We start from the raw sequence: 27,965 nt of genomic DNA, 5'->3' as shown, positions 1-27,965 counted from the left end.
GTTTTTCCTCTAGGAAACCAGCCGTTCTTTTTGTTCTCAGCTTTGTGACTTGTCTGCTTGCAAACTTTGCAGAGGCGCCCCATTCTGTTTCTGCGATCAGATGAGAGTCAGCCAGTTATGTGAGAACCCGGTATGAGATCATTACATTTCCAGAGGTCAGTTCTGAGCTGCAAACCTTCATATCAACATAAAAAAGTGTTTACTGAGGGTTGGACAAGGCTACAGCTTCGTTGTATCTCCTACACCACTGAAAGCACGGTGAGTGCATTTGTGAGCATTTATGAAGACCATGATTGTTCGCTGCTCTGTCATTATTGGATCCACAATTTTCAGTTACTGCTCAGGATTTTTCTCCAAGGACCAGTCATGTCTTAAGCTCAGGAGTGAAGTGTCTTAACTGCAGCAGGGTAGGTTTGCTTGTTGCTATTAAACCAGTTCTCTGAAGTGGTCCATTAAGGACAGAGCAGCCATAATACTCCTTCCATCGCTGGAACTATTATTTCAGTGGAGTACAGGGATCCTCAAAGCTTCTGAGGCCAGAATGCATAGATGTTCTTGAATGCTGATGGCAATTAAGAGGCAGTTACAGTCTCTCTTACCTCCACTGTAAAGAACAGGCAGTTTTCCTTGTGACTGGCTGCGTGGCAGCATGCTGATGGGGCTGATCTGCAGTGTGGGAGGGAGCATTTCCTCCTCCAGCCCTTTGGATGCAGCATGCTCCTTTGCATTCTAGCTCTGCAGTTAGGGAATTCACCCTGCAAATAAGATGACTGAATTAGTTTCCTTTTATCAGCCTCAGGGTTTCAAACCCACCTTTCTGATTTCACAGGAGTATGTCCTAACCACAAGGAGTTGGGCAGGTTCACTTTCTGCTCCTGAACTTGGGCTGGGCTTGCAGCACAGCTTGAGCCATTCATTGCATCACGAGCAGCACAAGACAGAGCATGACTCCCGAGCACGCAGGTGGGAGTGGGCAGGTTCTGCTCCTGAGATCCTTGTCTCCACCTTGATTCTCCCAGACTCAGTTAATGTAAAACAGATCTTGGGAGCGGCATGCTCCCATCATTACCATACTGGAAATGCTCCTTGGGGCTTTTTACGTTGCAGCTGAAATGTAGGAAGGAGACCAGTCCCTAAAGATCTTCAGTTTGTGAGGAAGAGCCAATATAAATATAAAATGTTTCACTTTCACCGATGTTAGTAGTTCTGGAGGCCCCAACCATCTTCATTTCAGCTCCAGACCTGCCCAGAGGGTTCAGATTTCCTGGCAGTACCGCAGCCCTTTCCCAGCTCGGTTACCATGCTTCTCCCAGCCAAGCCCAAGGGGGACAAGAAGAGACCATTCTCCTTCCCTGGCACAGCAGAGCTCAGGTGTGGAGGCTGTTGAGGGCTTGCTGCTTAGCTGCTGATCACAGGGCACGTTCACACAGATAATCCTTATCCCCTTTCCTCTATCAGAGCTGCAGTACAGCATCAGGAAGCGTACTCAGTGCCTCCTTGCACAGGATCAGTCCAGGAGAGCATGTGCTGGGCAAGGATTCACTGTTTTCTCTCTGTAGGGCTCAGTTTTGATATGGCTGTCACAGCCCTTTGCATACAAGTTGGCTTCCAGAGTCTGACAGAGCATTCAGAGCAGTCACTCAGTAAGCAAGGGTTACAGAGGGCTGAACTGAGCTGAAGAGCTGAGGACAAACTCAGTGCCAACCACAGAACCAATTTCCCACTCCTGCGTGGAAGGCCGGGATGAAAGGAGCAGAGTTAGCCCTTGTCAGATCCAGGCTACACACTGATCTCATTCAACTCTTAAAAAGCCTTTTTGTTTGAAAAGCGACTATCTTAAGTACTGCAGGTTTCACATGACATCTCCTATTTCCTTGAAATGTCATGTGTCTTATGAGAACGTGGGGTTTGATTATTCATCCCACTTTGGAAGCACCACAAGTTTGGGTCCTGCTAGGAAAGGGGCTCTTATCCAGCCCTACCCATCATCTTTGGACACTTGGGCAGCCGAAAGCCACGAGATCTGATGGGGGCATTAAAGGTCACTCACTGCACAGCTCTTGCTGTCCCCTTACATAGGAACAAGGTTCACACAGCAGCACTATCAGCAAGGCTCAGGGAGAGACACCATCCCAATTAAGTTGTTTTTGTTTAGGTGTGGGCACTTCCTTGCAGACACATGCATTGGGAACAGGCCCTGTTGCCTGCTCGTCTGTCTGGTGCCATCTGAGACAGCCTGAGGCATCCAAGACACCTGGACAGGGCATGCAGGCATCCCTAGCGAGCAGCACTGTGAACCCTCATACTTCATACAGGTTCTTGTCGGCTAGAAGGCACCTGAAATCGATAAGCAATTTTACATTCATCAGTGGTTAAAAAGGGGAGGGAGAGAGCAGAAAGGTAGGGGTGGGCCCAGAGGTGTGGGGGTACCACAGTCCCAAGCCCACTCCCAGGTGAGGTTACAACAGAAGCTGGGCAAAGGCGTTGCCTCTTTGAATGCGTGAGAAGGTCCAGGATGGAGGAAGAGACAGGATGGGTGGGGAATCGATGGGTGAATCAACGCTATGACAGTGAGGGCTGAGACACTGGTACTGCCTGGAGGGATGTGGGAGTGAGTGCACACAGCCCCGGGACAGCCAGAATCTGCGGAAATGTGCGAGTGGCCTTGAAATGCTAAATGAAGGGTGATAATTAAAGCAAGATGCATCCTTTTAGCTAATCAGGAAGAAAACCTGTACGTTACATCACCTGAAATTCACGGCATAGTCACCACCGATAGCTGGAGTAAATGAAAAACACCGAACTGTTTAATAAGCAGAACAGTGCTGGTTTATGCGAATGCTGATTGCTCCCTTCCACAGTATGTGGTACAATTGCTACAGCCAGAAACATCTCACAGGGAAAACCTGCACTGATGTTTTATGTGAGTTACTCAAGCACCCAGCAGCCTCTTGACAAACCAAGACAGTAAAAAGGAATACACAGAGGAAATACAGGAGTCCTTTGATACGAGATTAAGTACCTCGTTCCACCTGAAACCCACACCTCTCAGGCAGATAATGGCTCTCTGTGGTGCTGCCAGAAGCAGCTGTAGGATTACAGCCATACTTATTTCTTGTATTCTCACAGCAGTCATCAAGGCACTAAAAAGGCACTAAGAATCACAGCCTCTCCTCTGCAGGATGGCACGTGACAGCTTCGTCTCTGTGTTCATTTTCAAAGAATACAGAATGGCTGGCCTGGAACGGACCTCAAAGCCCAGCCCATTTCAACCCCTGCTATGGGCTGCCAGCTCAGACTGCCCAGGGCTCCATGCAAACTGGCCTTGAACACCTCTGGGTGGTTCCTCACCACCATCTGAGTTAAAAGTTTCTCCCAAACATCTAATCTAATCTAAACTTCCTCTCTTTTAGTTTAAAGCCAGTCCCCCTTTTCCTTTCACTATAATACTGTGTGCAAAGTCACTCTTCCTCTTGTTGATAAGCTTTAAGACCTGGAAGGCATGAATGAGGTCTCCCCAGAGCCTTCCCCAAGCTGAACAAGCCCAGCTCCCCCAGCCTGTATTCACAGAGGAGGTGCTCCAGCCCTCGGATCTTCTTCATGGCCCTCCTGGACCCGCTCCAGCAGCTCCACATCTTTCTCGTGCTCCCGTGCCAGAGCAAACCCCATTCTGTGCCCAAATTATTTGGGGTCACAGAGGCTGAGGGATCACACGTGGCAGGCCAGCGTTAGTCACTGCAGGTGAGTTACCCTGAGATAACCACAGAGGTGAGTGAGTCACAGAAATGCAGGAGAGACTAAGGAGGCTCCTGGGCAATGAATAGTAAGTTTTAAAAAGTGGTTATTCAGGTGGGTGCTCTGAGAAATGGCTGTGTAGGCTGAGAGCCCAGAGACTGGTGTGCCAAGACAGCTGAACAGCAAAAGCACCAGCCAGTAGAACAGCACATCATAGAATCATTAAGGTTGGAAAAGACCTCTAAGATCACGGAGTCCAGCCATCAGCCCATCTTACCCACTGAACCATGTCCCTAAAGAGCCTCATAAGGGGAGAGCCTGTTTGTGGGCAGCAGCTACCTAACTTCAGCCAAACCCCATGGAGTCAATGGGAAACTGCTCTGGAGACTGTCATGCACCTGCCCCCAAAATCCCATCCTGAGACTCTGAGTACTGAACACGCAGGGTCCAGACCCTCACACGCAGCATCAAAGAAAGGCAGCTGGTTTTGTTACCGCTGCCTATGAAAGCCTTCACAAAAGTGGCACACAACTGCCAGCTGGGATTTTGCCAAAGGAAGCTCTGCTCAGTTGAGTGAGAAGTGTTTGGCTGGTGGCACAGACACACCAATACATCGTTTTCAGTGTCCACCTACAAGTTGTAGTTAGCAGGATATAAGGAAAGGGGATGGAGGAGAAGAAAAGAAGCCTCCGCATTTTGGGGAGAGGCAGCCAAGTGGACTCAGCTGATTTCTATAAGGCCGGCACTGCAGCTACACTGACACTTGGACAACTCCACGCTGCATTGTTCAAACTGGAAAAAAAATAAAACATAAATTAAAAAAGAGTTTTTGCAAGAAGGCTGCTTCTTGTCCAAATAAGCAAGGCCATCCCTTCCCTTCTGTTAGAACATCACGTGGAGGAGAAGGAAGCCCAGCACAGCTCCGCGCTGCCTGCCTCGGGGTACATGGCTTTGCTCTCACTTCCTGGCAGTGAAAGGTGGGAGGCAGACGGAGCTGCTCACAGCTGTCTGACTCACTGCAAAGAAGGCCGGACAGAACAAGCACAATCAGATATCACCATGCAAACGCGCTGCGTGGCTTCACGTGATCCAGCTGCAAACCACCACCGGCATCTTAAGAGGGTCACAAACAGTTATTTCTATGTCAGAGCAAATTGACAGCCACACAAAATTCACCAGGACATCAGAGGAGGCAGAAGAGGAGGTAAGCACAGCTGGTACTGCCATCCTGAGGAACAAACAACAGGCTTGAGAAGTGGGACTGCAGTGCCTGGGCTCCAAGAAAGCAGCCAGCGTGGCAGCTGGGTGAAAATGCTGCACATCAGGGTCAAGTTTTGGTACCACGAGGTTGAAAGCCCAGGCTGCTTCCTCTGCAGTCTTGTTTCTTGCATTCTGAATTGATTTAAGGAATGGGTGGATTGTTCTTTTGTTATTGGAGGGAGCTAAAAAGATGATGTGAGCCACGGGTAACAGCACTGCTGGCCAGACTTAAATCGGACTTAAATCGGAAGGGGTAGAGAAGCATCAGGGTAGTGGGAATAAAACTCAGATCCTCCTGGTCTCTGCAGGACTATCAGCCACACTGCCCGAACCTCCGCCTGGTGCCTTCAGGACACAAATCCTTCCTCTTCCATCCCCAGACTTCAGGCCCCTGATGTCTCATTGCCAGCTCACTGTGCTGAGGAACTATCCTCAGGAAAAGCCCAGACACAGAAGGGAACTGCAGTGACAGCGCTCCATGCCCTTCCCAGCCAGCACCACTTGTTTCAGACCCATCTTCCACCCCACTCCAACACTCAGCATCCCCTAAGAGCCACGTGTCTGAAGGCACCCTCTTACCTCCTGTCCAGTGACCGATGGATTGAAGGCTTCCATTCAAGGCTTCCATTCAAGGTCTCATCTATTCATTATAGCTGAGAGAAGTGGAAAGCCTAAAGAGGTTAACTGAGCTACCCAAGAGTGGGAAAAAAATAAAAAACAAAAAAGAGTTTTTTCTCTGGTACAAAAGCAGCAACAGAGAAACTGTCAATGAGCAGCAGGGAGGCCAACCAGAGACAGCACCCATTAGTGGTGAGCTGTCAGCTCCACAACCCCAGGGGAGAGGCAGCTCTCTGTGCACGGAGGACAACCCCAGTCTTTGCATACATTCTAAACTCCCACTGTGAGCAAGGGAAGGTACTATCCTTCTTCATCCCAAGGCTGTAACATCCTCAGACAAGTTTGTCTATGGCAGAAGTCACTGAGACGTGATATCTGTGTCTGCCAGCTTGAAGCCATAGGTATGACACAGCCCTTGGTGTGGAACTCAGCTTCTCCTAATCCAAATCCATGCGGTCACGCTCCATTCATAACCCATCTAAAGAGACACAACAGCAGACTTCAGCTGAGGAGAAGGCAGCCATCTGCTCTGCAGGCCCCACAGCTGCTGGTGGGCACATGTGAGGGAGCAGAGGACGTAGGGTGACAGCAGTCACAGCCTCACATGCCGCTGTGGGAGGGTCCGGCACCTGGAGAGCCAGGCAGGCAGCTCTGCTTGCTGTTTGACACATCCACGGGGCAAAAGGGATGATGCAGAGCGCTGTGAAGAATGGTGGCGGCAGCCCAACAGCAACAGCCACCATTCCTGCTCGCCCCACGCCTGAGGTGGTGGCGGAAGCAGCGGGCTGGACACGTCCCCCTCTTTCCATGGCAGGACACGGTTCAAACCAACCCCACGTCCCTGGGGAGGCTAAGTTCAATTGGGCTGCACTGTTGGAAGCCCTTGATCCAATGCTGGGAAATCCCCACAGCCCCGCTGTACTGGGCAGAGGCAACCAGCTCGCATCATCCCCCGAGCGCGGGGCTGCCAAGAAGCTCCTTTCCATACAAGTCTCATCTGGCTTTTCAGCATGGAGCTCTTTTGACTGAAACCACAATACTTAGCATGCTTCAATGATCAAGCAGAGGGCACGGGAATGTCACAGCAAACACTTGGCTCCCAAACACAGCATTGTTCTTCCCCATTCCCCATTCACAGATCCTGACCAGAACATCCCGAGCAAGCTTTAAATGTTTTCTAGCAAATCCAGCAAGCAGCACCACAGGAACATTTGATCTGCCGTCTTTCTGAACACACACACTCGCATGAAATCCATATGTCGCCGAGCCCCACCAGCACATCCATGCGGCTCCCAGAGGCAGCCCTCATGGCTATGCACTTCCAGCATAGCCAAACTGGCGTCTGCCAGGCTGCAATTAGCCAGGAAGGCTGATGATGCCCTGTGTGCTGACTGCCAGCCACCATGGCGGCTGGGATGTCTCCTTGCTTGGATATCACTGCTTGCACACGAAGCCACCTCAGTGCCCTGCCTGGTTACTGCGTCACACCTGAACGTCTCCACAGCTTTCATTTCACCACTCTCCTCCATTCTGCCTTGTCTCCCCACCTCTCCCACCCAGAGCCATCTTCACTGTGGGACCACAGTCTCTTCCCAAAATACCGCTATATACTCCAAAATAAGACGTTTACCCTCCAAAACACCGTGTTTTATCCCGAACCTAACTTATTTTCTCCCTTAAATTTCACGTTTTATCTCAGAAAGAACGCATTTTGTCTCCAAGATATCTTGCCATCTTCCCCTCAGCAGTCCCAGTACCAGGGAACGCAACATGGCGGCTGGGCGGCCCCGCGGCCAAGATGGCACTGGGTGTGAGGTGCTGGGGTGGCCCCAGAGCGGCGGGAGCTGTTTGGAGGAAGGCTGTGTAAGTAATTGAAGAGAGAAAGCGAGCTAATTAAAGCCACGTGATAAAGTCATGAGATTGAGCAGCGCTGAATATCTCATTAGGTCTACTGAGCCTTGTGGGAAAGGAGCCTCAGCCTGATGGAGGGCGGCCATCACGCTCCTGAAGCCGCCTCATGGCGAACACCAACTATGGCTCTTCTTTGGGTGCCCCATAACACAACACAGGGCAGCACGGCCCCGCTGCCCCTCAACCATCACCAGGGTGCATGGAGCCCATCCATCGCACTCGGGTCGCCTTTAACTCCAGAGGGGCAAGTTATGCAGGAAGGGGCTGCTCTGAAGGCAGCAGAGGCAGCTGCCTTAGCCCCATTTCACCCCGTTAGAAGGACCGCGCTCCCCCCTTCCTTGTGGGGAGGTCGGAGCGGGGCTCCCTCGGGACGTTCCCATCGTGGAAAGGGAAGGGAGTGCGGTAAAGTTCCCATTATTTTGAGCGAGGAGGAAGGAAGGAAGGAAGGAAGCTCGGCGGGAGCGACGCCGCCGCAGAGGAAACGGGGGAATGCAGGCAGAGGGGAACCGGGCTCCGGGCGGGGGGAGCGGGGCGGCGCGCAGGTACGGGCGGCAGGAAGCGGGGGCGGGCGGCGGGGCCGGGCCGAGGGGAGCGGGGCGGGCCGGGGCGGGGCCGGAGGGGGGTGGCCGTAAGGTGAAGGTTGTTGCCGTGGGTTCATTAAAAGACAGAGTTCAACTCCTCGCGGAGCTGCTGAGAGGTTCGTTTGGCAGCGCGCGAAGGGGGAGATAAGAGCGAGCGAAGGTATAAGTCGGTGTATTGTAAAGCTCCACGAGGAAAGGAGGAGGCGGCTGCTTCAAAGCGCAGTGCGAGCAGCGGGACAGGAGCGGCGGGACGAGGCCCGGCCAGGAGGAGCAGGACGATGTGGACGATGCTCCGCGCGGTGTCCGTGCTGCTGGCAGCGCTCTGCGTGCACCACGCCGTCACGGTGAGCGGGGGCAGCGGCGCACGTGGATGGCGGGGAGGCACGAGTTTGGATCCGCGCCGGTTCGGCTCCACGCGTCGATGGGGGTTAATGCGGGGGGAGCGGGTCCGTCCCGTGGCCTTTTGTGCTCCGGGAGCCTTAATTCAAACCAGACTCGGCTGCCGCTCGCGACCTGCAGGCGGCCCCGCCCCGGTGCGAGGCGGCGAGCACGCCGCGCTGCTGGGAGAGCCGGAGCGCGGCCCTTTGTGAGCGGGGCAGGGTGGTGTGCACGGGGCTCCTGCTCCTCAAATACAGCTCCCGCAGATCGGCTCGGCGCTTTCCCGAGCCGTGCTCCGTCCATGCCGCCCCCTGAGCCCCTTCTCTATGTCGGAGAGCTCCTCCCAGCTCCGGGAGCTCGCCCGGGGAGCGGCCCGGTGCCGCCGTAGGGCTGAGGGCAGCGTGTCAGCCCCGGCAGCGCGGCTTCCGTGCGGCTGCAGCCGCCAGATGTCATCCACGAACAGGGGATGGCAGTGCCGGGATCTGCCTTGCCCCGGCAGCGTGGCACTTGTTGCGGCTCCCGGGCTCCGTGTGGGGGCATCGCTTGTGGGGTCTGCTGCCCCTCTGAGGGGTTGGGAGGGGGAAGGACGAGGGGAAATGGTTTCAAACGAAAACAGGGAAGGTTTAGGCTGAATACAAGGAGAAAGCCTTTGCAATAAGGGAGGGTGAGCACTGGCATGGGTTGCCCAGAGGTGGTGGATGCCCCGTCCCTGGGAACACTCAAAGCCAGGCTGTAGGTGTCCCTGCTCGCTGCAGAGGGCTAGATGCCCTCTGGGGATCACTAAGGGTCCTTTCCAACTCAAAACTGTGATTGGAAGTGGTCTGGAGATGCTTTCCAGCAGCGGTTGGGTAAAGGTGTGGCTGAACAGCAGGACCTGAGCTGAGCCCAATACCTGCAGCTCTGCTGTGCCACCCTGCCTGAATGGCTGTGTGTGGGTCGGGACTACTGGCCCTCGTGGTGGTGAGGTGGCTGCAAATGACAGCCGTGTGAGTGCAGGCAGCCTTGTGACATGGGGACAGGGCCCCGCTCACCCCGTCTGAGTGAGCGTCTTAAGAAACCAAGTGGAAAGGCTGTGGTTTGCTTGTGGGCTCTGAAATGGGTTTGGATAAACGTACCCTGTGATAAATGTTTCTAATTAGATGTGATAAAGGCACGAGGCGAACACAACCCATACGGAGTTTTCAGTGTGTGGGAGATGCTGGATGATGCTTCAGGTTGAGGGGTGTCCGATGTGAGCACGGAGCAGAAGTCCCTGGGTGCTCAGCAGTGACTCAGCTCTGCTGCTTCCCTCCTGAGGATCACGTGGCCAATTTCCCATGCTGAAATGTCAGTATGAATCTGCCTTTCCCACCTGTCTGGAGTCGTGGCAGAAGCACTCAGTGTTGGGCATGGAGAACATAGTGAGCTGGGATGGTCCTTTGCTTGGTTGCAGTGTTATGGGGGTGCCTGGCTCTTGGTGGTCTGCCTCTGGCACATCACTTGGCATTGGCTACTGCTGCTTTGCTAAGCAGCCAGAACAAGAAAGGAGCCACGAAACAGCAGTTTTCTTTCTGAGTGCTCTTACATGCAGGAATAGTAAGGGGGTTCCTGCCTTGTTCATACATCCTGTAATGACATTCAGTTCCCTCTTTGGAATGATAGGAGCACTGCTTTTATTGGGATAAGAAGGCTGACACATCCTAATGGATTCATCTGGTTATTCTCTCAGTGGGAACCTCTTCTAGGATATAGCCCTGTTGGGAATCCAGCCAATCTGCTGCAGGACAGTGGGCAATTCAGCCTGTGTCTGGAGGACAGCAGGGTTTGGGTTGTCCCAGAGGGTGTAGGTGTGCATTGTTGGTTATTGCAAGCTTAGCAGAGCAGACTTTTTTTTTCCCAAGGGTGATGTCATTCCTACCTGAACATAAGCTAATTAGAAGAAATGAGGCAGCCCAGCTTGCTTATTAAACATGTAGGTAGCAGATGAGAAGGAAACACTTTCTTCTGCTGGAATACACGCAGAGCGGCGTCATGTAATTTATCAAGTGCAGTACACAGTGCTTCTCCATGTGAATGCCTGCTTGCTGGTAGCTCCCTCCCAGTAAACAGTGATTCAGCTCTGACAAAGCAGAGAGCTGTGAGCTATGGCTGGTATGGGGTAGGGGGCTCCAGTGCGCATTGGTTGCCTTTTGTTCAAGGCTGCTCTCGGCTTTAAGTTGTATGGAAGAGCTAACATTTGTAATGGCAGCGCTCTGAAACTTCTGGAAACCAAACAATCCTCTTTAACAACCTGAGACGTGTTACAGCAAGTGCAGGGAACCTGTAAGCCTTCTAAAATTAAGTGAGTGCACTAACCTGAAGTGTAGGCTGCTGTTTTAGCAGCAAAATTGGCCCATTTTGAAGTACGTATTTTGCATTGCTAGTGTGCAGATGTCTCCAGGTGGCCTGTGTAGTAGCATCTTGTTTGATGTGGCTCTTGTGTGTCTAAGGACCATAGTAATGCCTCTGAGATGGATGTGCCACAACTGTGTGTGCCATCTTGCAGCGAAGGAGCTGGGATTTGAGCAGGGCCTGCTGTAGGAGTGGATAGAGGGGGAATTTTCTTGGGAGAGGGATGACTTTTTTCCCAATGAGATGATGCCAGTGATGAAGTAACAGAGCTTTGACGCTGCAGCTTCCTTATGTTCATGGAATCACAGAACAGTTTGGGTCCAAAGGGACCTCACAGACCATCAGGTTCCAACCCCCTGCTGTGGGCAGTGTTGCCAACCACTTAAATTGGGCATCAGATCAGGCTGCCCAGGGCCTCATCCAACCCAGCCCTGAACGCCTCCAGAGGTGGGGCATCCACACCCTCACTGAGCAGCCTGTGTCAGCACCTTGGCCACCCTTTCAATGAAAGATGGCCCTCTGACATCTAATTACATTTCCCTTAAAGTGTCATCTTGGACATCTCTTCATTGACTCAGCTATTAATGCAGAACTCCAGCACAGCCAGACCCTCGCATGCCTGCTGAGACATGGGGTATCTCAGAGTGGAACAAGCCCTTAGAACAGCATTCACTTGATGATGCTCAGGCACCTAAGTGTGAGTCTGTGTGTGCGAGGTGCCGATGCTCTTACTGCTGTCACAGTGGTGTAATCAGAGAGTGGTTATTTGACCAGCCCATGTGTCTGCTTCAGGGTGAGTGGCTTGTCTGGGTTCTGTTGACTAGATCTGATGTTGGTCATAAGGGAGCACAGACATCTTTATGTTTGTATCTGGGAGTGATAAGCTGAAAGTGCTGCTCTACTTTCCTGGTTTCCCTCTGCATAAACAAACAGGGCATGCAGGTGCTGTGGCTGTGCCAAGAGAACCAGCAAAGTGGTGGGAAACATCAGCTTTCAGCTCACTCCTGTTCTGGTGCAACTGGGTCAGTGCCCCCAAACAATGCCCCAGCCTTGCTCTGCTGGAGGCTGGAGTTGGGGAGTACAGCTGGGTCCTGGATGTTCTGATGGGAGAAACACGAGTGTAAGCATGAAGGTGCAAAGAGGAAACTGTGGTCAGAAGCACGAGGACTTGTGCTGTGTCTTACAGATTCATTTCTCTGTGCTGAGGAGATGCTCTGAAATGCCAAGGTCATGTGGCTTTCACTTTCGGAGCACTGAGGGTCCGCATTCTTAACTGGTTCCTAAGTTAGAGCCAGCCAACTTAGCACGCTCCATTACTGCTCCATGCTGCTCTGCTGGGCTCCTGGTGTACTGCAGCAACGAGCCTTATCTGGCCTGGCTGAAACCTGTGATAGTGCACTTTCTGCTGTGGAGAAGTTACTGCACTGTGAAGCCTCACTTCAAGGCCAAATAACATTTGGACCTCCTACAAGCAACTCTTGTGGAGCAATATCTGCTAATGTAGTGGTTTCCCAACCCCTAGTTTCTCAAGCAGTGCCTGCCTGGCTGTAGCTGATGTTCAAGGTCTCGTGGAACCGGCCTGGGTCCAGTGGAGTCTGTTAGCTCGGGCTCCTTGCCATGCTCGACTGTAATGTTTGTGTGTCACTGCTGAGACCAGTCTCACCAGCGAGGCCTGCTTTACTGGATGGGAACCAAGAGGTTTAGTGGGGTTTGGATGGAGCTGGTAATAGAATCTCCTCTTGAGTCACTGGAGCTGCAGATACACCTGAGTCACAGAGATTTTGTAAGCTCTGGTGTTCCTGCAAGACTTCTAGTTTGACGCCTTCTTGGATTTCGACTCGTGCATTACATGCTCTTCTCATGCTACTGTACTGCAATGGCAGTGCCCTCAGCCTCTGGTGGAGTAAAGCTTGATCTCTTGGTGCTTGGCTGCAGGCAGTGCCAGGCACACTGTCACCCACGCAGCCTTCTGCAGGGTACAGCTGGCTCGTACAACAGCTTCTCTGGGTGCCCTGGCTCCATCAGCTGAGCTCACACGTGCCATGCTACAGAGCAGGTTGCTCCTTTGTCTTCCTGTGCCATGTGATCCGGAGCTGATTGCCTCTTAATTGGGAGGAAACTTGAACTCTGCTCCAGTTGTAAGGAGAGAGCAACACATGCTTCCTGGGCAGCACTGCAGACCATGGTTGTCCCACGTGGAACACAGAAAAGCTTTAATAATTAGTTTCTAATGGTGGTGATGGTACATGGTCAGCAGCTCCATCCAGCTATTTGCATCCAGGGGATACTAGAGGAGCAGACTGCATATTGAAGCCAGAGGTGGGCAGAGGGAAGTGGAGTCAGGCTGCCATCTGGAGAGCAAGCAGTGATTAGTGTAACTGGTTCCAGATGAGAGCTGTTGTGAAGCTCTGTGTCCTGGCAGTACTGCTGTGGCTGTGTTGGTGAGAGCCTTTGTGTGTCCCCTGGGGTCAGAGTTAGCAGCTCCGGTGTTGTAGAAAGAGATTACCTGGCTCTTTCCTGTCCCAAAACAGGAAATGATGCCTTTTGGTCCACTACTGAGACTAACAGAGGGAAGAATTACATACACATACAGGTTCTTCTGTCATGGTCAGTTTGTTGACCAGCTGACAGCAGAATGTGGATGCTGTAGCCATGACCACAGGATGGGTGATGTGGGAGGCTTGTGCTCTGCACTCCTACAGGAGCTCAGTGACATCCTGTCCCTAGCAAAGCATCACTCTGGGGCAAGCAGAAGAGAAGCCCTATTATCCCACTGACCAGCTAATAGGCACTTTCTTTAGTGACAGAGCCCAGACTTTCTTTGGTCTTGTGGCTGTGGGGTATGAGGAGTAAAAGTTCAAACCAAAGGAACCACAAAGTTTGCCTGAATTAATATCAGACGCAAACAGTAACGTGATATTTTTCCCATGCTCAGCTGTGCTCAGTGCGTATGGAACTGCAGTAGAGCCTCTCACCTGGCAGATCTGATGGCCAAATGAGATTTGCCCACCCTGCTGGCTCTGCCAGGTTGCAGGTGACACCTACGTGCAGTGGTAGTGAGGCTTGCATCGAAACTTGCCTAACAGCCTGCAGCTAGACAGCTTTGACTTCTAAATCTCTTTCAGTCCTAATGGAGGAATCATCTAGATTGTGACTACTTTCCCATCAGCGAACAAAGCACCTAACAAAGGAGGCTGACTCTGGCATGTCTGGGCAGTGGCAAAGGAGTGCTCTGCTATCTGGCTCTTACATCAACTGACTCATGGCCCCAAACAGGAAAGCTGCGAGCTTAATCCTCCAGTGCCATCAGCTCCGCTCTGAAGCGTCTTTAAATAACTTGTAAAACGTTTCTCAGCCTGCTTCTGTAGCTGGGAAATGGTGGGGATGGGGAGCTTCTTAGTACAGAAGCTGGGAGATGTGATGATGAATTATATGCAGTTGGAGCTATCATAGCTAGAAAGTACTGAATGCTCCGTACTCCCCCTCGTCCTCCAGCATGCACCCAAAGGGGGAGGGGGGTGGTGAAGTGACTCCATATTACAGTAGTTCCTGTAAGTTAAATGGGCCAGAAACTACTCAATCCTATAAGCCCATCCAGATCACAGAGCAAACCTTATTTGTTTTCTCACCTATCCCATAACAACCCCCCTGTGTTCCCTTCTGCATCTGGGTTGCCTGCTGGGGAGTGCTGCCGTGCATCATTTGGGGGCACACCAGTTGGCAAGGCTTGAAGCTGTGCCTGAGACCCACCTAAAAATTTGATGGTATAGATTGTGTTCCAGTGCCTGGGGATGTTCACTGATGTTGTTTAATTTGAGAGCGTGGATGTAGCCAGTGGGTCAATGGCAACAGGCCCAGAATATTAGGAAACTGTGAAAACTGCAGTGTACAGTAAAGGAAAGTAAAAGCCCTTAGTAGGATATGATGACTCTTATGGAGTACTGAACCTTTTGGGGTGTATCAGGATGAGCAACAAAAGGTGCTGGAGAAATTCTGTGCAGTCAGTCTTGAGACCCACAAGGTGTATATAGGTGTATAAGGTGTATAATATGAACCTAGAATGGTGAAGCATTCAGTGTGGTAGTGAAGGTGCTGGTAGTACTCAGCCTGCAATTCTGGAGTTATCCCATAAGGTTGCCCTGGAGTCTTTTATACTCTGCTTTCTTTAGAGATCTATTGTGTGCTGACTAGAGTTCATAGTCATTGGGTAGACTCAGAACTGCATTCCTCTGTGAAGCATCTTTAAGTTCCTGCTGTTTGAACGGTGTCTTTGTAGAATCATAGAATGGCTTGGGTTGGAAGGGACCTCGAGGATCATGAAGCTCCAACCCCGCTGCTGCAGGTAGGGCCACCAACCTCTGTATCTAACACTAGACCAGGCCTGTTATTTAGCATCTAACTGTTCTGAAGGCATTGCTTGTCAGAAGCTTGTATGACATAAGGGCTCTTGTTCTAAGACTAACTTGATACTGAGGCACTTGCCTTACGTTGCACGCTCTCCTTTGCAACAGGCCACTCTATAGATACAACACCAAGCAGTTGGAATGAGCTACTGTGGATCAGAGTCGATTTGTTTCATTGTGATCCACATGGTGTTTACTCAAGAAATGCCTAATGCGCCTTTCTGTAGTGAGCAGAAGTGGAGGCGATTGGTGCACAACTGCAGCAGCGGGTTTCTTACAGCTATTTCTGCAGGGAGAATTTCATTCGAAGCTTCAGCTTTGAAATGATACTTGAACACCCTCATGATTCAGTTTGGAAGTATACTCTCCAGCTTCCGTAATCTCATTTAGGTGTTACATAATGTAACTGCAAACGGGGCAGTAGGAACTGCTGTCAGACCTTGGTGTTAACGAGCACAATTGCCAATGCATCTGTAAACCTGAATGCAAGGAGCACTGGTGCTGGGAGCGTGATCTCTGCACCATTTATGTGGTCCTATCTCTTTTTATATGTTCCAGTGGTTGTGAGAGTGCTTGTTTCTCATAGGAAACCTATCCAGTTTGACCAGTGTTCTGCATTAGAATAATAGTCCAGCTTGTGCCCAAAGACCATCCAGCTTACTGCTGCTGATTCCAAGGAGGATGATAGTACCCGAGATGCTGGCAGCACTGTTTTTCCTTGCCATGGGAAGCACTCAGGAACTACTGATGCTACATAGAGGGAAGGGGTGGAGCTGAAAGTGCCTCTTTAGGAGGACTTTTGGGATGGGAGAGCTGAGGTTTTCTCAACCTGAGGTGTGGCTGTTGCATCCGGTAGTGTTCAGTCCTTTTGTGCACGGCTTAGTCATGCTAATGCAACTGCATCTGTTTGGTAGGGACAGCATCTGCATTATCAACAGGCTGCGCTTAGTCAGTGCTGTGAGATGCTGCGGATAAATCAGACCTGGTGGTATGATTCATGATGTAAGGGAAGATGTAATTTCTTCACATCCATGCTGGTTTTCTTGAAGCTGGAAATGGTGGGACATAGAAGTAAATGCACATTTGCAGTTGACCATGCATTTGAGCATGACCAAATCAGAGTGTGACCTACTTTGCCATCTGGTGTGCACATGTGAGACAGAAATTGGGATGTGTCTGTTCAGGCCAGGGGGCTCTTTCTGAAGGACTCCTGAGTTCTCTGATCAGTGAGCTCTGCAGAGGGGGGTGTACCAGGAGAGATGTGGGGGCGCAGCTATGGAGCTGGGTATGAGATTTATAACGAAATAATAGTGCTTAAAGCTAACAGATGTCTGGGTTCATGTGGAATATGTATGTGTTCATATGGAATGTGCAGATCCAGAAATACTGTCAGTAAATTCTTAGTGTGATGTCCAGGGATTTTTATCTGAATCTTGGATTTCACCGAACTAGCACTCAAATTAGAAACCTGCATGTGTATCACTAATACAGTGAAAATGCTTCTGTGGTCCTCCAAGAAGATCTTATAGCTCTGGCTCCTTGGTATATCTCACTCTAGGTAATTGCTAGAGGAGAAGAGAGAGACTCCTAGGATAAAGATAAGAACCTGGGTCCTCTCCTGGCCATATGCCTAGATACTGAAGGCTGTTGAATTCATTCTTAACTCATAACAATTCCTGGAGGCAGAAGGTATTCCGAATTGTGCATTGACTTCCCTTCATAAGGTGAACAGATCATATTTCCCCCTCAGAATATCATATACTGTGGTGTTGGTGTCACCGCTGTCTTCTGGGAATGCACCTGTTCAGCTCAGGGCACTGGTGCAGCTGTAGTCTTGCTCATGATGATGCAAAAGAACATGGAGCTCATTTGAGATGGGTAGTAGTTCCACCAGCCAATTGATTGGCTTTGCTGGGATTTCAACTCCAGTGATGGTCCGTAACACAGGAAGTGTGGACAGCTGGAGATGGTGCAAGGAGAGGAGTTTATGCCCAGCTGCAAGCCAGGCTGTTTATGGATATACAGGTGAGCACAGGGATGGGCACAGGGACGGGTTTTGCTGGGTCTGCTGTTAGAGACCGAAGGTCAACATGTATGTGTTAGAGGGTAACACTACAAAGATCACTCTCCATTTAAGTGGCTGCCAACATTGTCTATCTGGTCTTTGCAGCAGCTAGTCGTGTTGGGATATATGGGATATATGCTGCTGCAAGGGGCTGAAAATGTGTCACGAACTGTAGCTCTTGTGACTCTTAGTGGTTGTACTGGGAGGGTTATACTTATCTGCATTGTGTGCGTGGGTTTTGAGATACTGAAGGTCCTCACTGAATGAGACTGTAGTTCATAGACAGTGTGACCTGCAGCGTACGCTTGTCTTTCAGCCTTTATTAGCTCAGGGTTCCTGAGGCTGGCAGCCCACATTTGGGTAGAACTAGGCTGAGAGATGGCTGGGGAGCAGCTCAGCTGCATCAGAGCTGAGTCTTAAGAACAAACCTTACCCATACTGAACAAAGGAACTCGCTGGAAGAGAAGCCTCACTGCAGCCTCTCTTGCTTGCTCCGTATTATATAAACCTGTGTGGTCCTTTGAGTCAGCCTCTGCTTTGCATGTTGCCCGCAGTCTGAGGGTGGCGATGTGCATTTCCATAATACACAGCTGCATCAGGCTATTTCATGGCCCCTGTGCCGCGGGGTGCTGAGTGTGTGTCAGCATCCCAGGAACCCGGGCTGTGATTCTGTAGCAACTACTGCAGCAGCCCTGGCTGCCGCACCGTGCCCCGTGCCAATACAAACACTTGTGCATTCATGCGCTGAGTGCAGAACTGGTCTTGCTGGAAAATTCTTTGCATGACAGCGTTGGTTTTCTTTGTTGCTTTTTTTTTCTTCTTTAAGCAGACCAGTTCCCTGATCTGGGTCACCACAAGACTGCATGAATACGGGGGATGGTCCAGGGAGTGTGAAGTGACACGCTTCTGCAGGAGGCAGTGGGGTGAGCTGCAGTTGAAAGGGCTGTGATGCAGAAGGTGAAACTCAAGCTGATGGTGACAAGCTGGCTTGTTTTCACTCTCGGCATGTTGATTGCTGCATTTTGGACCTGCTTAATTACAAAAGTTGCCCTGTCACCGTAAGGAGATGCAATGGTGGTTGGGCAACAGTGTGCTAGTGAGCAGGTGAGGCTCTGGAGCGAGCAGGACTGTAGCTGCAGTGCATATGGAATAGCTGTATGAAGAGTGGGTGGGCCCTGGGATGGCTCCCCGGGCTGGTGGGCATGGCTTTGAGCTGCCAGAGTTCAAGGAGCTTGTGGACACTGCTCTCAAACACGGGAGGAACATCTGGAAGAGCTGCCAGCTGAGATGGTGCCATGCTGCTCTTGGCTTCTGACGAGTCAGACATGCACACCAGCGTCACTTCCAACTTGTCACATAAAGGGCGTCAGTTCTATTTCAGCTACCCCAGAATTTAAGTCTGCCCATTAAAATGAAAGATGCACAAGGCTGACAGTGCTAGAGGTCAGCAGGCTGCAGGAGGGTGGGTATAGGTGGGGTTGGTGGTGGTTCTGCTGGTTCTGCCTTCCTTTTGCTTGACAGTCGAGGTTGTCTGAAGACCCTGGGGAGCTGGGACTGGAGTTAATCGTTTGTGGGTTATTAACTGCAGAATATCAAGGTTTAACAAAGCTAAAGTTTCTTTCAGCAGTTTTTATCTTCCCACGCGCTAATATAAATATTTTGAGGCCAGAAGCTCTTCAGGCTGCCCTGCCTCAGATAGCAGAGCTAGCCCTCCTAACACAATTGTCCTTCAATATATAGAAAAAGATCAAAGAAACCTTTTCACATGGGTTTATTTTAGGGCTGCTCAAATCCTTGTTCAAGTCTGCAGCGTAATATGTGGTAGGCAAATTAGAAAGCAAAGCCTTATTTGTGTAAATCTCTTCAAACAGCGTAGCAGGTTGTTGGTTTTTCTTCCCATAACGCTGGCAGGATCTTGCAGGGTGCTCCGGGAGGTGTTTGAGCTGGATGAGCTCATTCCTTCTCAACTCAATGAGGATTTACGACGCAGAGAAACAAATGTGCAAATTTAACAGCATTATTCAGGTAATGGAGGATTTCAGGTGTTTTTGACGCTGCTGTAATTGGCTGATCGCTAACAGGGATTAATAAGAGTGGGATACAAATCACCCCTAATCTAGTTCAGGGCTTGTAGCAGCTTGTGGCAAAGCCAGTGTGGTTTTGCTTACCTCAAAGAGCAGTTTGAAATGTGCTGCTTCCTTTTACATACACCCCGACTTCAAATTAAAGAAACACGGTTCCCAGTTTGGGTGGGGTGAGATCAACTAATAGACTATAAATCTCCCCTCCATCGGGAGCCGGTGCTTGAGATGGATCCCTGCTTGAGCAGCACCGGAGGACTCTTGGGTTGAGACTGGGAGCAGGATGAAGACTGAAGAATGGGTAGAAATTATGCTATAAATGTATTTTTTTTTCTTTCCAAGTCTGGTGTGTGTCAGACTTCTGGAGCCAATCGTATTGCTAACGAATTGTCAGAATCCTTGATTAAATTGGAGATGCCACTGAGCAGCTTTCTGGTTGTCCCAGCAGAACTGAATAGCTATTGTTGTGTAACAATACAGCCCTCAGTGAGAGCAGAACACAGCGGCTTCCCGAGGGTTTCCTCTAGACAGGCTGCTTGAGACTTGGGGAAGTGCTTCACAAACACTGCTGAGCGCTATCAGAAGTGCTGGTAGAAAATGCTTATCCCTCGTGTTATGCAACTGAGATCAGTGACACCAAATCACGAGGGGTGTTGTGCTGCGCTAGGCAAGTATTTGTAGTCATTTGTATGAGATGCATTTAAAAATAATTAATTAAAAAGGCTAAAAAAGCTTGTTTAGTATCGTGGGGTTGATGGTTGGATGAGTTGATTTTATTGGTCTCAGACTTTCATGATTCTAGGATTCTATCAGTCTTATTAAAGTGAAAAACGTTGTAAATGCAATAGCAAAATCACCAGATTTTGGACTGGAATACAGGAAATGCCATCAGAGCTCTGTCCTTAAATGATCCCCAATGTGAATCACAGAATTATCAAAAGACCTGGAAGATCATCCAGTCAAACCATCACCAATACTTCCCAGTTAAATCATATCCCTCAACACAACATCCAAACGTTTCTTGAACACTCCCATGGTCGGTGACTCCACCAAGTGAACTTGACTGTGTTCATACAGCCCCTCATCAGTGATGTAGGCTGCTCCAAAAGTAATCTCTTTTCTTTACTTCTCCATAAACTACAACAGGTGCAAGGAGTGCAATGGCACTGTTGGATTGAGGAAGTTTTTGGCCTCAAAACACTGTTTTTCAACACATTCCGTCACACAGCAACAGCCTGTAATGGAACACTGGTGGGAAGGTTCAACCTCTGCTGCTGTACCACCACCATCCACCTCTGACCTCATGGGCTGACATAATAAAGCAGCAAGCATTACTTTCAGAGCAGCTCTCACATAATGTGAATGGCCTGGGAGTGGTCCCAGAGGTCTGAAGATTCAGCTGGGTGATGATGGAAGTGGTTTCTAAAAGCACACCTACAGCAGCTAATGTGATCCAAAGTTTTCAGCAGAGCGAAGCTTTGATTTGTTTCCAGCACTTACACAACACAGCCTGGCAGTTCTATCTGTTCTGCACTCCTAATCCTCTTTGACTAACCCAGACCTCTCCTGTTGGTGAAACTCATTTGCAATGAAAGGTCATGGACAAGCCTTGACCATGAGGTGTGTGTTTGTGTGAACAGCACAGTGCCTCTTCTATTTTTAATCCAAACCCGCATTAGTTTGATCTCTTCCAGTGCTGCTTTGAGTCAGACTCCTACGTTAGCCTTGTGTCTGAAGTTCTTCAGCAGCAGCAAATCATTACAGGAGCAGGACCTTCCTGCAGTGCTTAAATTCTGTGGTGTCAGAAGGGAAGGACGTTGCCTTTCACACCTTCTGAAGCTACAAATTATGCAGCAAGAAGGGTAGTCTTTGTATAAGTGAACAGTTACATAAATTTTCCTTGATGTTTGTGTCATGAATTACATCACTCTGTGGGCATTCTTACTGGTAAAGCATGTGAGTGGTTCTGTAATGTCTCCTGAGGCTTCTTAGAAGTCCTGTATGAGCTACATCTGTAGGTTCAGATTGGGAGGGAAGTTAATCTCGATCGTAGATAAAGACTGTGGTGTAAGCCCTTAGCCTGTCTTGGTGGTCCCATTCTTCAGTTAAAACCTTGGAGGGACTGCTAACATCTTCCCACCAGGAGAACATATCCCCTTTCTGCACCCAAAGCTAAGCTGGGTGAGAGACCGAAGGTTGTGATTTCTGGTGATGATGGGACAAAAGTTGCAGAAAAATGCCTCGGTCCACCCCAGTGGCATGGTTTATGAAGCCTGACTTTGCTTCTGAACCTACTGTAAAGGAAGAAAGATCAAGAGAGTGAAATTTGGGAAGCCTGGCGGTCTTTCCATGTTCTTTTGGCACCATTAGTTCACACTCGGTACTTGAATTGCAGTGAGATCAGCTTGGGTGAGTCATTGGCCTTGGACACGAGCAGGAAGACATAGAGGAAGTACTCCTCTGACCTAGTTTCCATGGGTGAGTGCATAAGCACACAGCAAACAAGCAGGGGCAGATCTGAAAATCCAGATCACCTGATGATGTGCCGCTAAACAAAAGATTGAAAGGCAGCTTGGGAATTGTTCTAGAAGTATGCTGGAAGCCTAAAGAAAAGATAGGTTTTTTACTGGTAGTGAAGTGGCAGCCAAAGAAGGATGCTAAAAAGGCTCAATGTGTGTGTTTCTGTTTGTTATTTGTCCTTAAATTATCTAACTATAGTGATTGCTTTGAAGAGGTGAGGTCATGGATGTGAATACGTTATATGTCCACAGTCATCAAGCCTTTTAAACATCTCATGGGCTAGTTAACCACCTTGGGACTGAATTGTTCTATAGGAGCATCTGGAATGGGTAAGGCACAGAGGAAGGGAAAGAAAACTGTACAAACCCGGTGCATTGAAAAGAAATGGAGTGAATAAATACAGCCATGTAGGTAATAAAGTTGACAATGAGGTCAGATTCTTTTCAGTGGTGCCCAGTGACAGGACAGGAGGCACTGGGCACTAACTGGGACACAGAAGTTCCTGTCTGAGCACAGGGGAAAATTCCTTTAGACACGAGCTGTGAGTCCTGCGTGTCTGCTGTTACAAACAGTAAGCGTATACAGCAGGAGCCAACAAAACAAATGAAGTAATCTCACTCCTTTGTTTCGTATTGTCTTCTTTGGATATCCTGAACAGCTTTTGAATGTTGTGTTATGACAAACAAGTGCATTAGAACGGGGGGTTGGCCTCTTGCTTTGGCGCTGAGTTTGGCTGCTGGTTATTGTACTCTGTGTACAATACAGGGAGAGTGTTCAGGGCTGTGTTCTCCTACACGTAAGACTGGCTTCTATCTCAGGACTTGATATGAACGTCCACTCTTGTTAAAAGAGAAACTCATTCCACTTCATTAAATGCTGTGGTTTCAGATAGCACAACAGCATTGGAAGGGCTCAGAAAGGCAGAAAAACCAAAGTACTTCATTTCCCCTTCCTGTCTTCCCCTTAAAAGTGATGCAGGTAACCACAAATGAACAGGTTGGTAGATAGCAAAGATGTGAGCAGCCAGAACTTGAAGCAGCGTGGTTATGTTGTGTGTGGACTGAGCTGCTGCCAAGATGCAGCTTTCTGAATGCATTCCTTGCTTTCCACTTTCCCAAAGTTAGTGCAGCCTGGAAGCAGCATAGAGAAGGGAGACAGCAAGACTGACCTGACAGTGAACAGACTGATCAGAACTGCTTTTCCTTTTCTCTTTAAAGCAAACTACAAATCTGAACCTTCCTCCTGAAGATCTCGATTCTTCTGGTGATGACGATGATGGATTCTCAGGTTCAGGTGCAGGTAAGTGATTTGCACTGTTAGTGCTTCATCCTTCCAGAGTGTGCCAGTCACGATCTGAATGAAGATCCTGAACATCCTGGATAAAAGGAGGGGGGAATAATAATCACACGTGTTTTCCAGCATAATGACTTTGGAATAGAAAAGGAGCCTGATCTGTTTGTCTTGTATTGCTCCAGAGATGAACAATTAGGAGAAAATGAGTTGTAGGAGACTTGAAATGGAGCAGAAGCAGGTATATTGTATGTTCCTGCTGGTATATTGCTTGAAGAGTTATGAAACTGCAGTGATTCTTCACTTGTGAGGCACAGAGACTATAAGGAAGGCGTTCAGCCTCTCTCACAGGCTGCAGGGAGGTACCACTTGAGGGTGTGAACCTACTTGCCAGCATACATCCAGTGCATACTTTATCATCAGATGTGCAATTTCCTATGGGCCATAGTTGTGTTTTTTTTTAACATTATAAAAGGTTTCTAGGGTGGAGAAAAAGTCTTGTCAGAATGATTACTGAAATGCATGAGAGGCACCTTTTGACGTTCAGTATTGGACTGAGGTTGAGGAGATGCCACTGAGGAAAAAGCAAGCAAAACTAAAACTAAGCCATGGTATCCTTTTGCTTCCCTCCAGCCACGTGCTTCTAAATTATGTGAAATTGATCTGAGCCTTTTTTACTGCACTGAAAAAGAGGAGGAGTTAGAAAATGAACTACTCTTACTACAGAAATTGGCTGTGTAGGTTGGGCTTCCTCCTTTGCACCAGCATCCTGCAGATATCATCGACAGGTCTCTAAGCTGGTCGGGGATATGTTTTGTTTTGCAGGTCCCCTGCCTGATCAGTCCCTCACCTGGAGAATGCCAGCAGAGCCGACTAATTCCTCTTTACTGGCAACACCAGTGGTTTTCAATGAACAGCTGTTTCCTGGGACTGAGAGCCGAACTGAAAAGAAGATAACAACTCCACCTGCAACTAGTCGTGTAGTGACAGAGGAGCCAGTGGTAGCTGTGAAGGATGAAACACCCTTGTTGGGCTCACCTGATGAGAAACCAACAGACGATGCAATTGTAACAACAGCAAGAAGTCCCACTACTCGCTTCCCTTCAGTGCTTCATGTAATTCCTTCGGAAGCCCCAGGCACAGTCCATGAGCTCGAACCTAAAACACCTGGCTCTGAGATGCCAGACACTAAAGATGTGCCTGAGACCAACTCCACCACCCATCCAGAGGGGGACATCGCTGCTGCTCCCACAACGGCTCCAGGCGATGTAGCTCCTACACATGAGGAGGTTTCTGAAGATGGCTCAGGAGACCCGGTGAGGACTGGTAACTTTGGTATCCTTCCAAGGGAGATCGCTCTAGTTCTCTGTATTAAAGCTGTTTTGCAGGAAGGGTTGATAATTTGTGCAAACAAGTAGTTTAATCCTTTGTATTGGGTTTAGATAAGAAAAAAAACAACGCAAAGCTATAAAAACAGATGTGATGAAGAACATGAATAACCTGCCTTGTATGTCCCAACAGGGAGACTTCATCTTGGTTAAAGATGAGGATTTGGTCCCTACCCAGATCTCTGAAGTGCCGGCTGACTCTGGGAGGAATGCCAAAGCAGCGGGAGCCTCGGGAATTATGGACAGGAAAGAAGTTCTTGGAGGTACCTGATATTCTGGATTTCTAGTTGGCTCTCATAGGAGTTTCCCAGGCAGCAGAAGCTGCAGCTCTACAACTATGTTTCAGAGCATGAGAGGGAAGCTTTTATGCTACACCTCTCTGAAATGAGGGTGGTTAATGATTTTGTGTTGCTGAAAACCCTGATGGGGACAATATGCTTATCTGATAATAGCAAAGCAGTCACCACTAGTTTTCTGGAATCATAAGCTTAAACCTATTCCTTCACTCAGAAATTACTCTAAAACTGTCCTGAGTCCATTTTGTAGAGTTCAGCAACACTGTCTTAACCAGTGTTCGCTGGCATGGCATCTAGAGTAATATGTGTCTTTTCCCCCCTTGTAGGTGTTATTGCTGGAGGACTGGTAGGCTTGGTGTTCGCAGTGTTTCTAGTTGCATTTATGCTGTACAGAATGAAGAAAAAAGACGAAGGAAGCTATTCACTGGATGAACCGAAACAGTCTAACGGAGGATACCAAAAACCACACAAACAAGAAGAGTTCTATGCATAAACACTGACTTTCAGGACACTTTGTTACATCTTTCTTGGACTCTTCTCTCCCTGCACGTGGACCTCCTAGTGCGCTTTGCATTGAACTTAAGCCATATGATCATTGGGTTATTTGCCCTTACCACCTTGCCATTGGAAATTGTGTAACTACAAAGTAGATCTGGATTCACTGAACGTTCCCTGCTTTCTTGCACAACATTTTTATTGTTATTTTTTTAACAGAAGTGGGACTGCAAGTTCCTAAACTCGCTTTGGTTTATCTTAAAGACTGCCGGGGCAGGCGATGGGGAGAAGATTAAGGAGCACTGTGTGCATCAACCGTTTGTTATTTAGGGAAAGGGATGGCAAGAATAAATGATTAACAGTGCTCAAATTCTGTATTGCAGGGATCCTTCCTATTTATCTCATGGATGTGTTTTTAAGTGTACCAAATGGCTGCGCTGGGCAGAAGTTTGGTACACTGCAATACTCTAGCTCTTTCTAGCTGCCGTACTTGGAGCATTTAATGCCTATGAGACATCATGCTGAACATGATCACTAGTGAAAGGAGGTGTAGGGGCAGGGTAAGCAAATGACTTAGTGGTTTAGAATAACTTATATTTTGGAAAGTTCACAACGTTATCTCATATGCTAAACCAGCTCCTCTGCAGCTGGCATGTACACTAAAACCAAACCAACCCCAAAGACCCAAAAACTAAGTAGAGAGTTCATTTTACCGGTAGCATTGGTCTGTCCTACCACCAACTTGCTCATTCTAAGTTTAGGTAAGAAATGGATTTTTCTAAGCGATCTCATCTCAGATATTCCCTTTTCTTCGGTGCTGAATCTTCTTGGCTGCCCTGCTGTAAATACTCCAACCTGTGCTGTGTGGTCACCAGATGACCAATGGCACATTGTAGCACCTACCACTCTGCGCACTGCTTGCAAAGTTGTCTCAGATTGTGGCCTGCCTCCTACGCTACAGGAAACCTTGGCACAAGGGGTGAAAGGTAGAAAGCAGCCTATTGTAATTTTGCAGCTAAGGAGTAGAGAAATGCAGCATCTGACACAAGTCTAATGGAGGCTTAGTGTGTAGATTGCCTTAAATATATACAAGTTGATGTGCTTGGCTCTCACGACTCTGGAACGCCTCTCTTCAGGGGCTGTTCCTGCACTTTGGAGAGAAGCAACCCTTGGGATGTCAGACTAGCAAGGGCTAAGAAGCACCTCCTGAGGAAAGTCTGGATGCCTGACGCTGTTGGTGGTCAATGCATTGCCAGATGGAAGGCACCGAAGCCTCACTGAGGGTTTGGAGTTCTCCAGAGCATCTCAAACCGAGCAGGAAGAGAAGTGTGGCGTTGTGCACAAGCCTTACTCCTGCTTCTGCTCCTCGCAAGGTCAGTTGGACATCGCTCAGCACAGAAGGCATGGGGGGGTGGAGGAGCACTTACAGCTGACGTACAGATTTGTGCTGTTGAGCCAGAGGAGAATACTGGAGAGTATTGCAACAGCTGGTACAAACGTTGCACATTAACACTAAAACTTAAAAACCTGTATAACTTAAATGAAGTATAAAACACTCCTGAGCTGCCAATGCAGCTGAAATCAGTGCCTTCTCTACAAGCCCAAGAAAAAACACTTTTTGATTCAAAACTCTTCTTGATGCCTAAGAAACACTTGTGCGTACATGTAGCTGGCTGTTTTTAAGTAAAGCTGCAAAGTCCATTATGTCTTTTTTAACGGAATGATTTTTTTTTTATAGGTTAATGCAACAACCAGACGGTGTTAATTTCAGCTGTAATTCTTTGCTTTGTATAGGAATGTAGAAATGTTGTTTGATAGGTTTATCTATGAAAAGATTCTTGTAAAGCACGGGCAGATAAAGTGGTAAACTTCAGTTGTACCTCAGAACCTTGCTGGGGGGAAAGGAAAAACTGTATATTTTGGTAGTCTAAACTGACAGTTTGTGAAACAAACACGACATTCTGTGTTATTTAAGTGGTACAAATGAAACACAAGTTCTAACAAAAGATGCAACATTCAGATATCTGTATGCCATGTAAAGGTATACTGCAATAAATGGCATTTTGGCAAGAACGTGTCCAGCTTGTGAATGTTGCTCTGTATAGGCTGGAGCAGGGACTTGTGTGAAAGCAGATCAGAGTCCTCTGGCAGTTCATACTGTGCTTTCCTGAAGGGGTGAAAAAGGCTGTATGTCTTCTGCAAGGCTTGCTCTTGGGGCCTGGCTTATGCCTGTAGGAGTTTGAGAGCAGGGAAGGCTCCAGTATGGGCAGTGCCAATGCCTCCTTCCCATTGTGGAAGCATTCAAGGCCAGGCTGGATGGGGCTGTGAGCAACCGTGTCTACAGGGAGGTGTCCCTGCCTATTGTAGGGTGTTGGAACTATATGATCTTAAAGGTTCCTTCCAACCCAAACTATTCTATCATTCTGCGATTCTGCAGTGTACTTTGTAGGGCAGATCAGAGACTGTACCTTCAGGAAGGGAGAACAGAGCAGGCTTCTGTGTTTTGTATAGCATCGATTACTCCTGGGTGCAGCAGCTGGTGTTGGGCGAGATGAAGGAAAAGAGAAGCAGAGA

General features: G+C 48.9%; 2 protein-coding genes and 1 long non-coding RNA gene across 8 annotated transcripts in view; 2 read left to right on the top strand and 1 right to left on the bottom strand.

Moving 5' to 3' along the window:
• The window catches only part of PUM2 (pumilio RNA binding family member 2), a 59,805-nt gene extending 55,245 nt beyond the window's left edge, over positions 1–4,560 (top strand). The window contains exons 21-22 of one of the 5 annotated variants that reach the window (XR_014944278.1): positions 14–258; positions 3,414–4,560. Coding sequence is in view for 2 of the 5 variants with exons in the window: in XM_085542246.1 (XP_085398372.1) it covers positions 14–136 (123 nt within the window). In the remaining 3 variants the exon portion in view is untranslated. Of the gene's footprint in view, positions 1–13 lie in introns of all 5 variants that reach the window. The other 4 variants (XR_014944277.1, XR_014944276.1, XM_085542246.1 and 1 more) reach the window with 4 other exon arrangements.
• Positions 125–27,464, top strand: SDC1 (syndecan 1). Of its 2 annotated transcripts, none has more exons than XM_085542259.1 (5): positions 125–258; positions 23,140–23,221; positions 24,038–24,528; positions 24,734–24,863; positions 25,223–27,464. In XM_085542259.1, exons 1-5 carry the CDS (start codon positions 133–135, stop codon positions 25,387–25,389), a joined length of 996 nt encoding a protein of 331 aa, XP_085398385.1. In that variant the 5' UTR covers positions 125–132; the 3' UTR covers positions 25,390–27,464. The 2 variants fall into 2 exon arrangements, with proteins under 2 accessions (XP_085398385.1, XP_015714984.2); XM_015859498.3 differs by lacking the exon at positions 125–258 and adding an exon at positions 8,133–8,449.
• The window catches only part of LOC107312254 (uncharacterized), a 72,221-nt gene continuing 67,414 nt past the window's right edge, over positions 23,159–27,965 (bottom strand). The window contains exon 4 of the long non-coding RNA XR_014944288.1: positions 23,159–23,297. This is a non-coding gene — a long non-coding RNA (uncharacterized LOC107312254). The remainder of the gene's footprint in view (positions 23,298–27,965) is intronic.

The sequence above is a fragment of the Coturnix japonica genome, chromosome 3, assembly GCF_054131305.1.
Source record: "Coturnix japonica strain WE chromosome 3, WE-NBRP24, whole genome shotgun sequence".
NCBI classification, from domain to species: Eukaryota; Metazoa; Chordata; class Aves; order Galliformes; family Phasianidae; genus Coturnix; species Coturnix japonica.
This window is presented reverse-complemented; position numbering and strand designations above follow the sequence as displayed.

Coding starts and splice junctions, on each gene's coding strand:
- SDC1 (XM_085542259.1), top strand. CDS start 133: ATGAGATCATTACATTTCCAGAGGTCAGTTCTGAGCTGCAAACCTTCA. Junction 259..23,139: donor CCTACACCACTGAAAGCACG/GTGAGTGCATTT, acceptor TTCTCTTTAAAG/CAAACTACAAATCTGAACCT. Junction 23,222..24,037: donor ATTCTCAGGTTCAGGTGCAG/GTAAGTGATTTG, acceptor TTTGTTTTGCAG/GTCCCCTGCCTGATCAGTCC.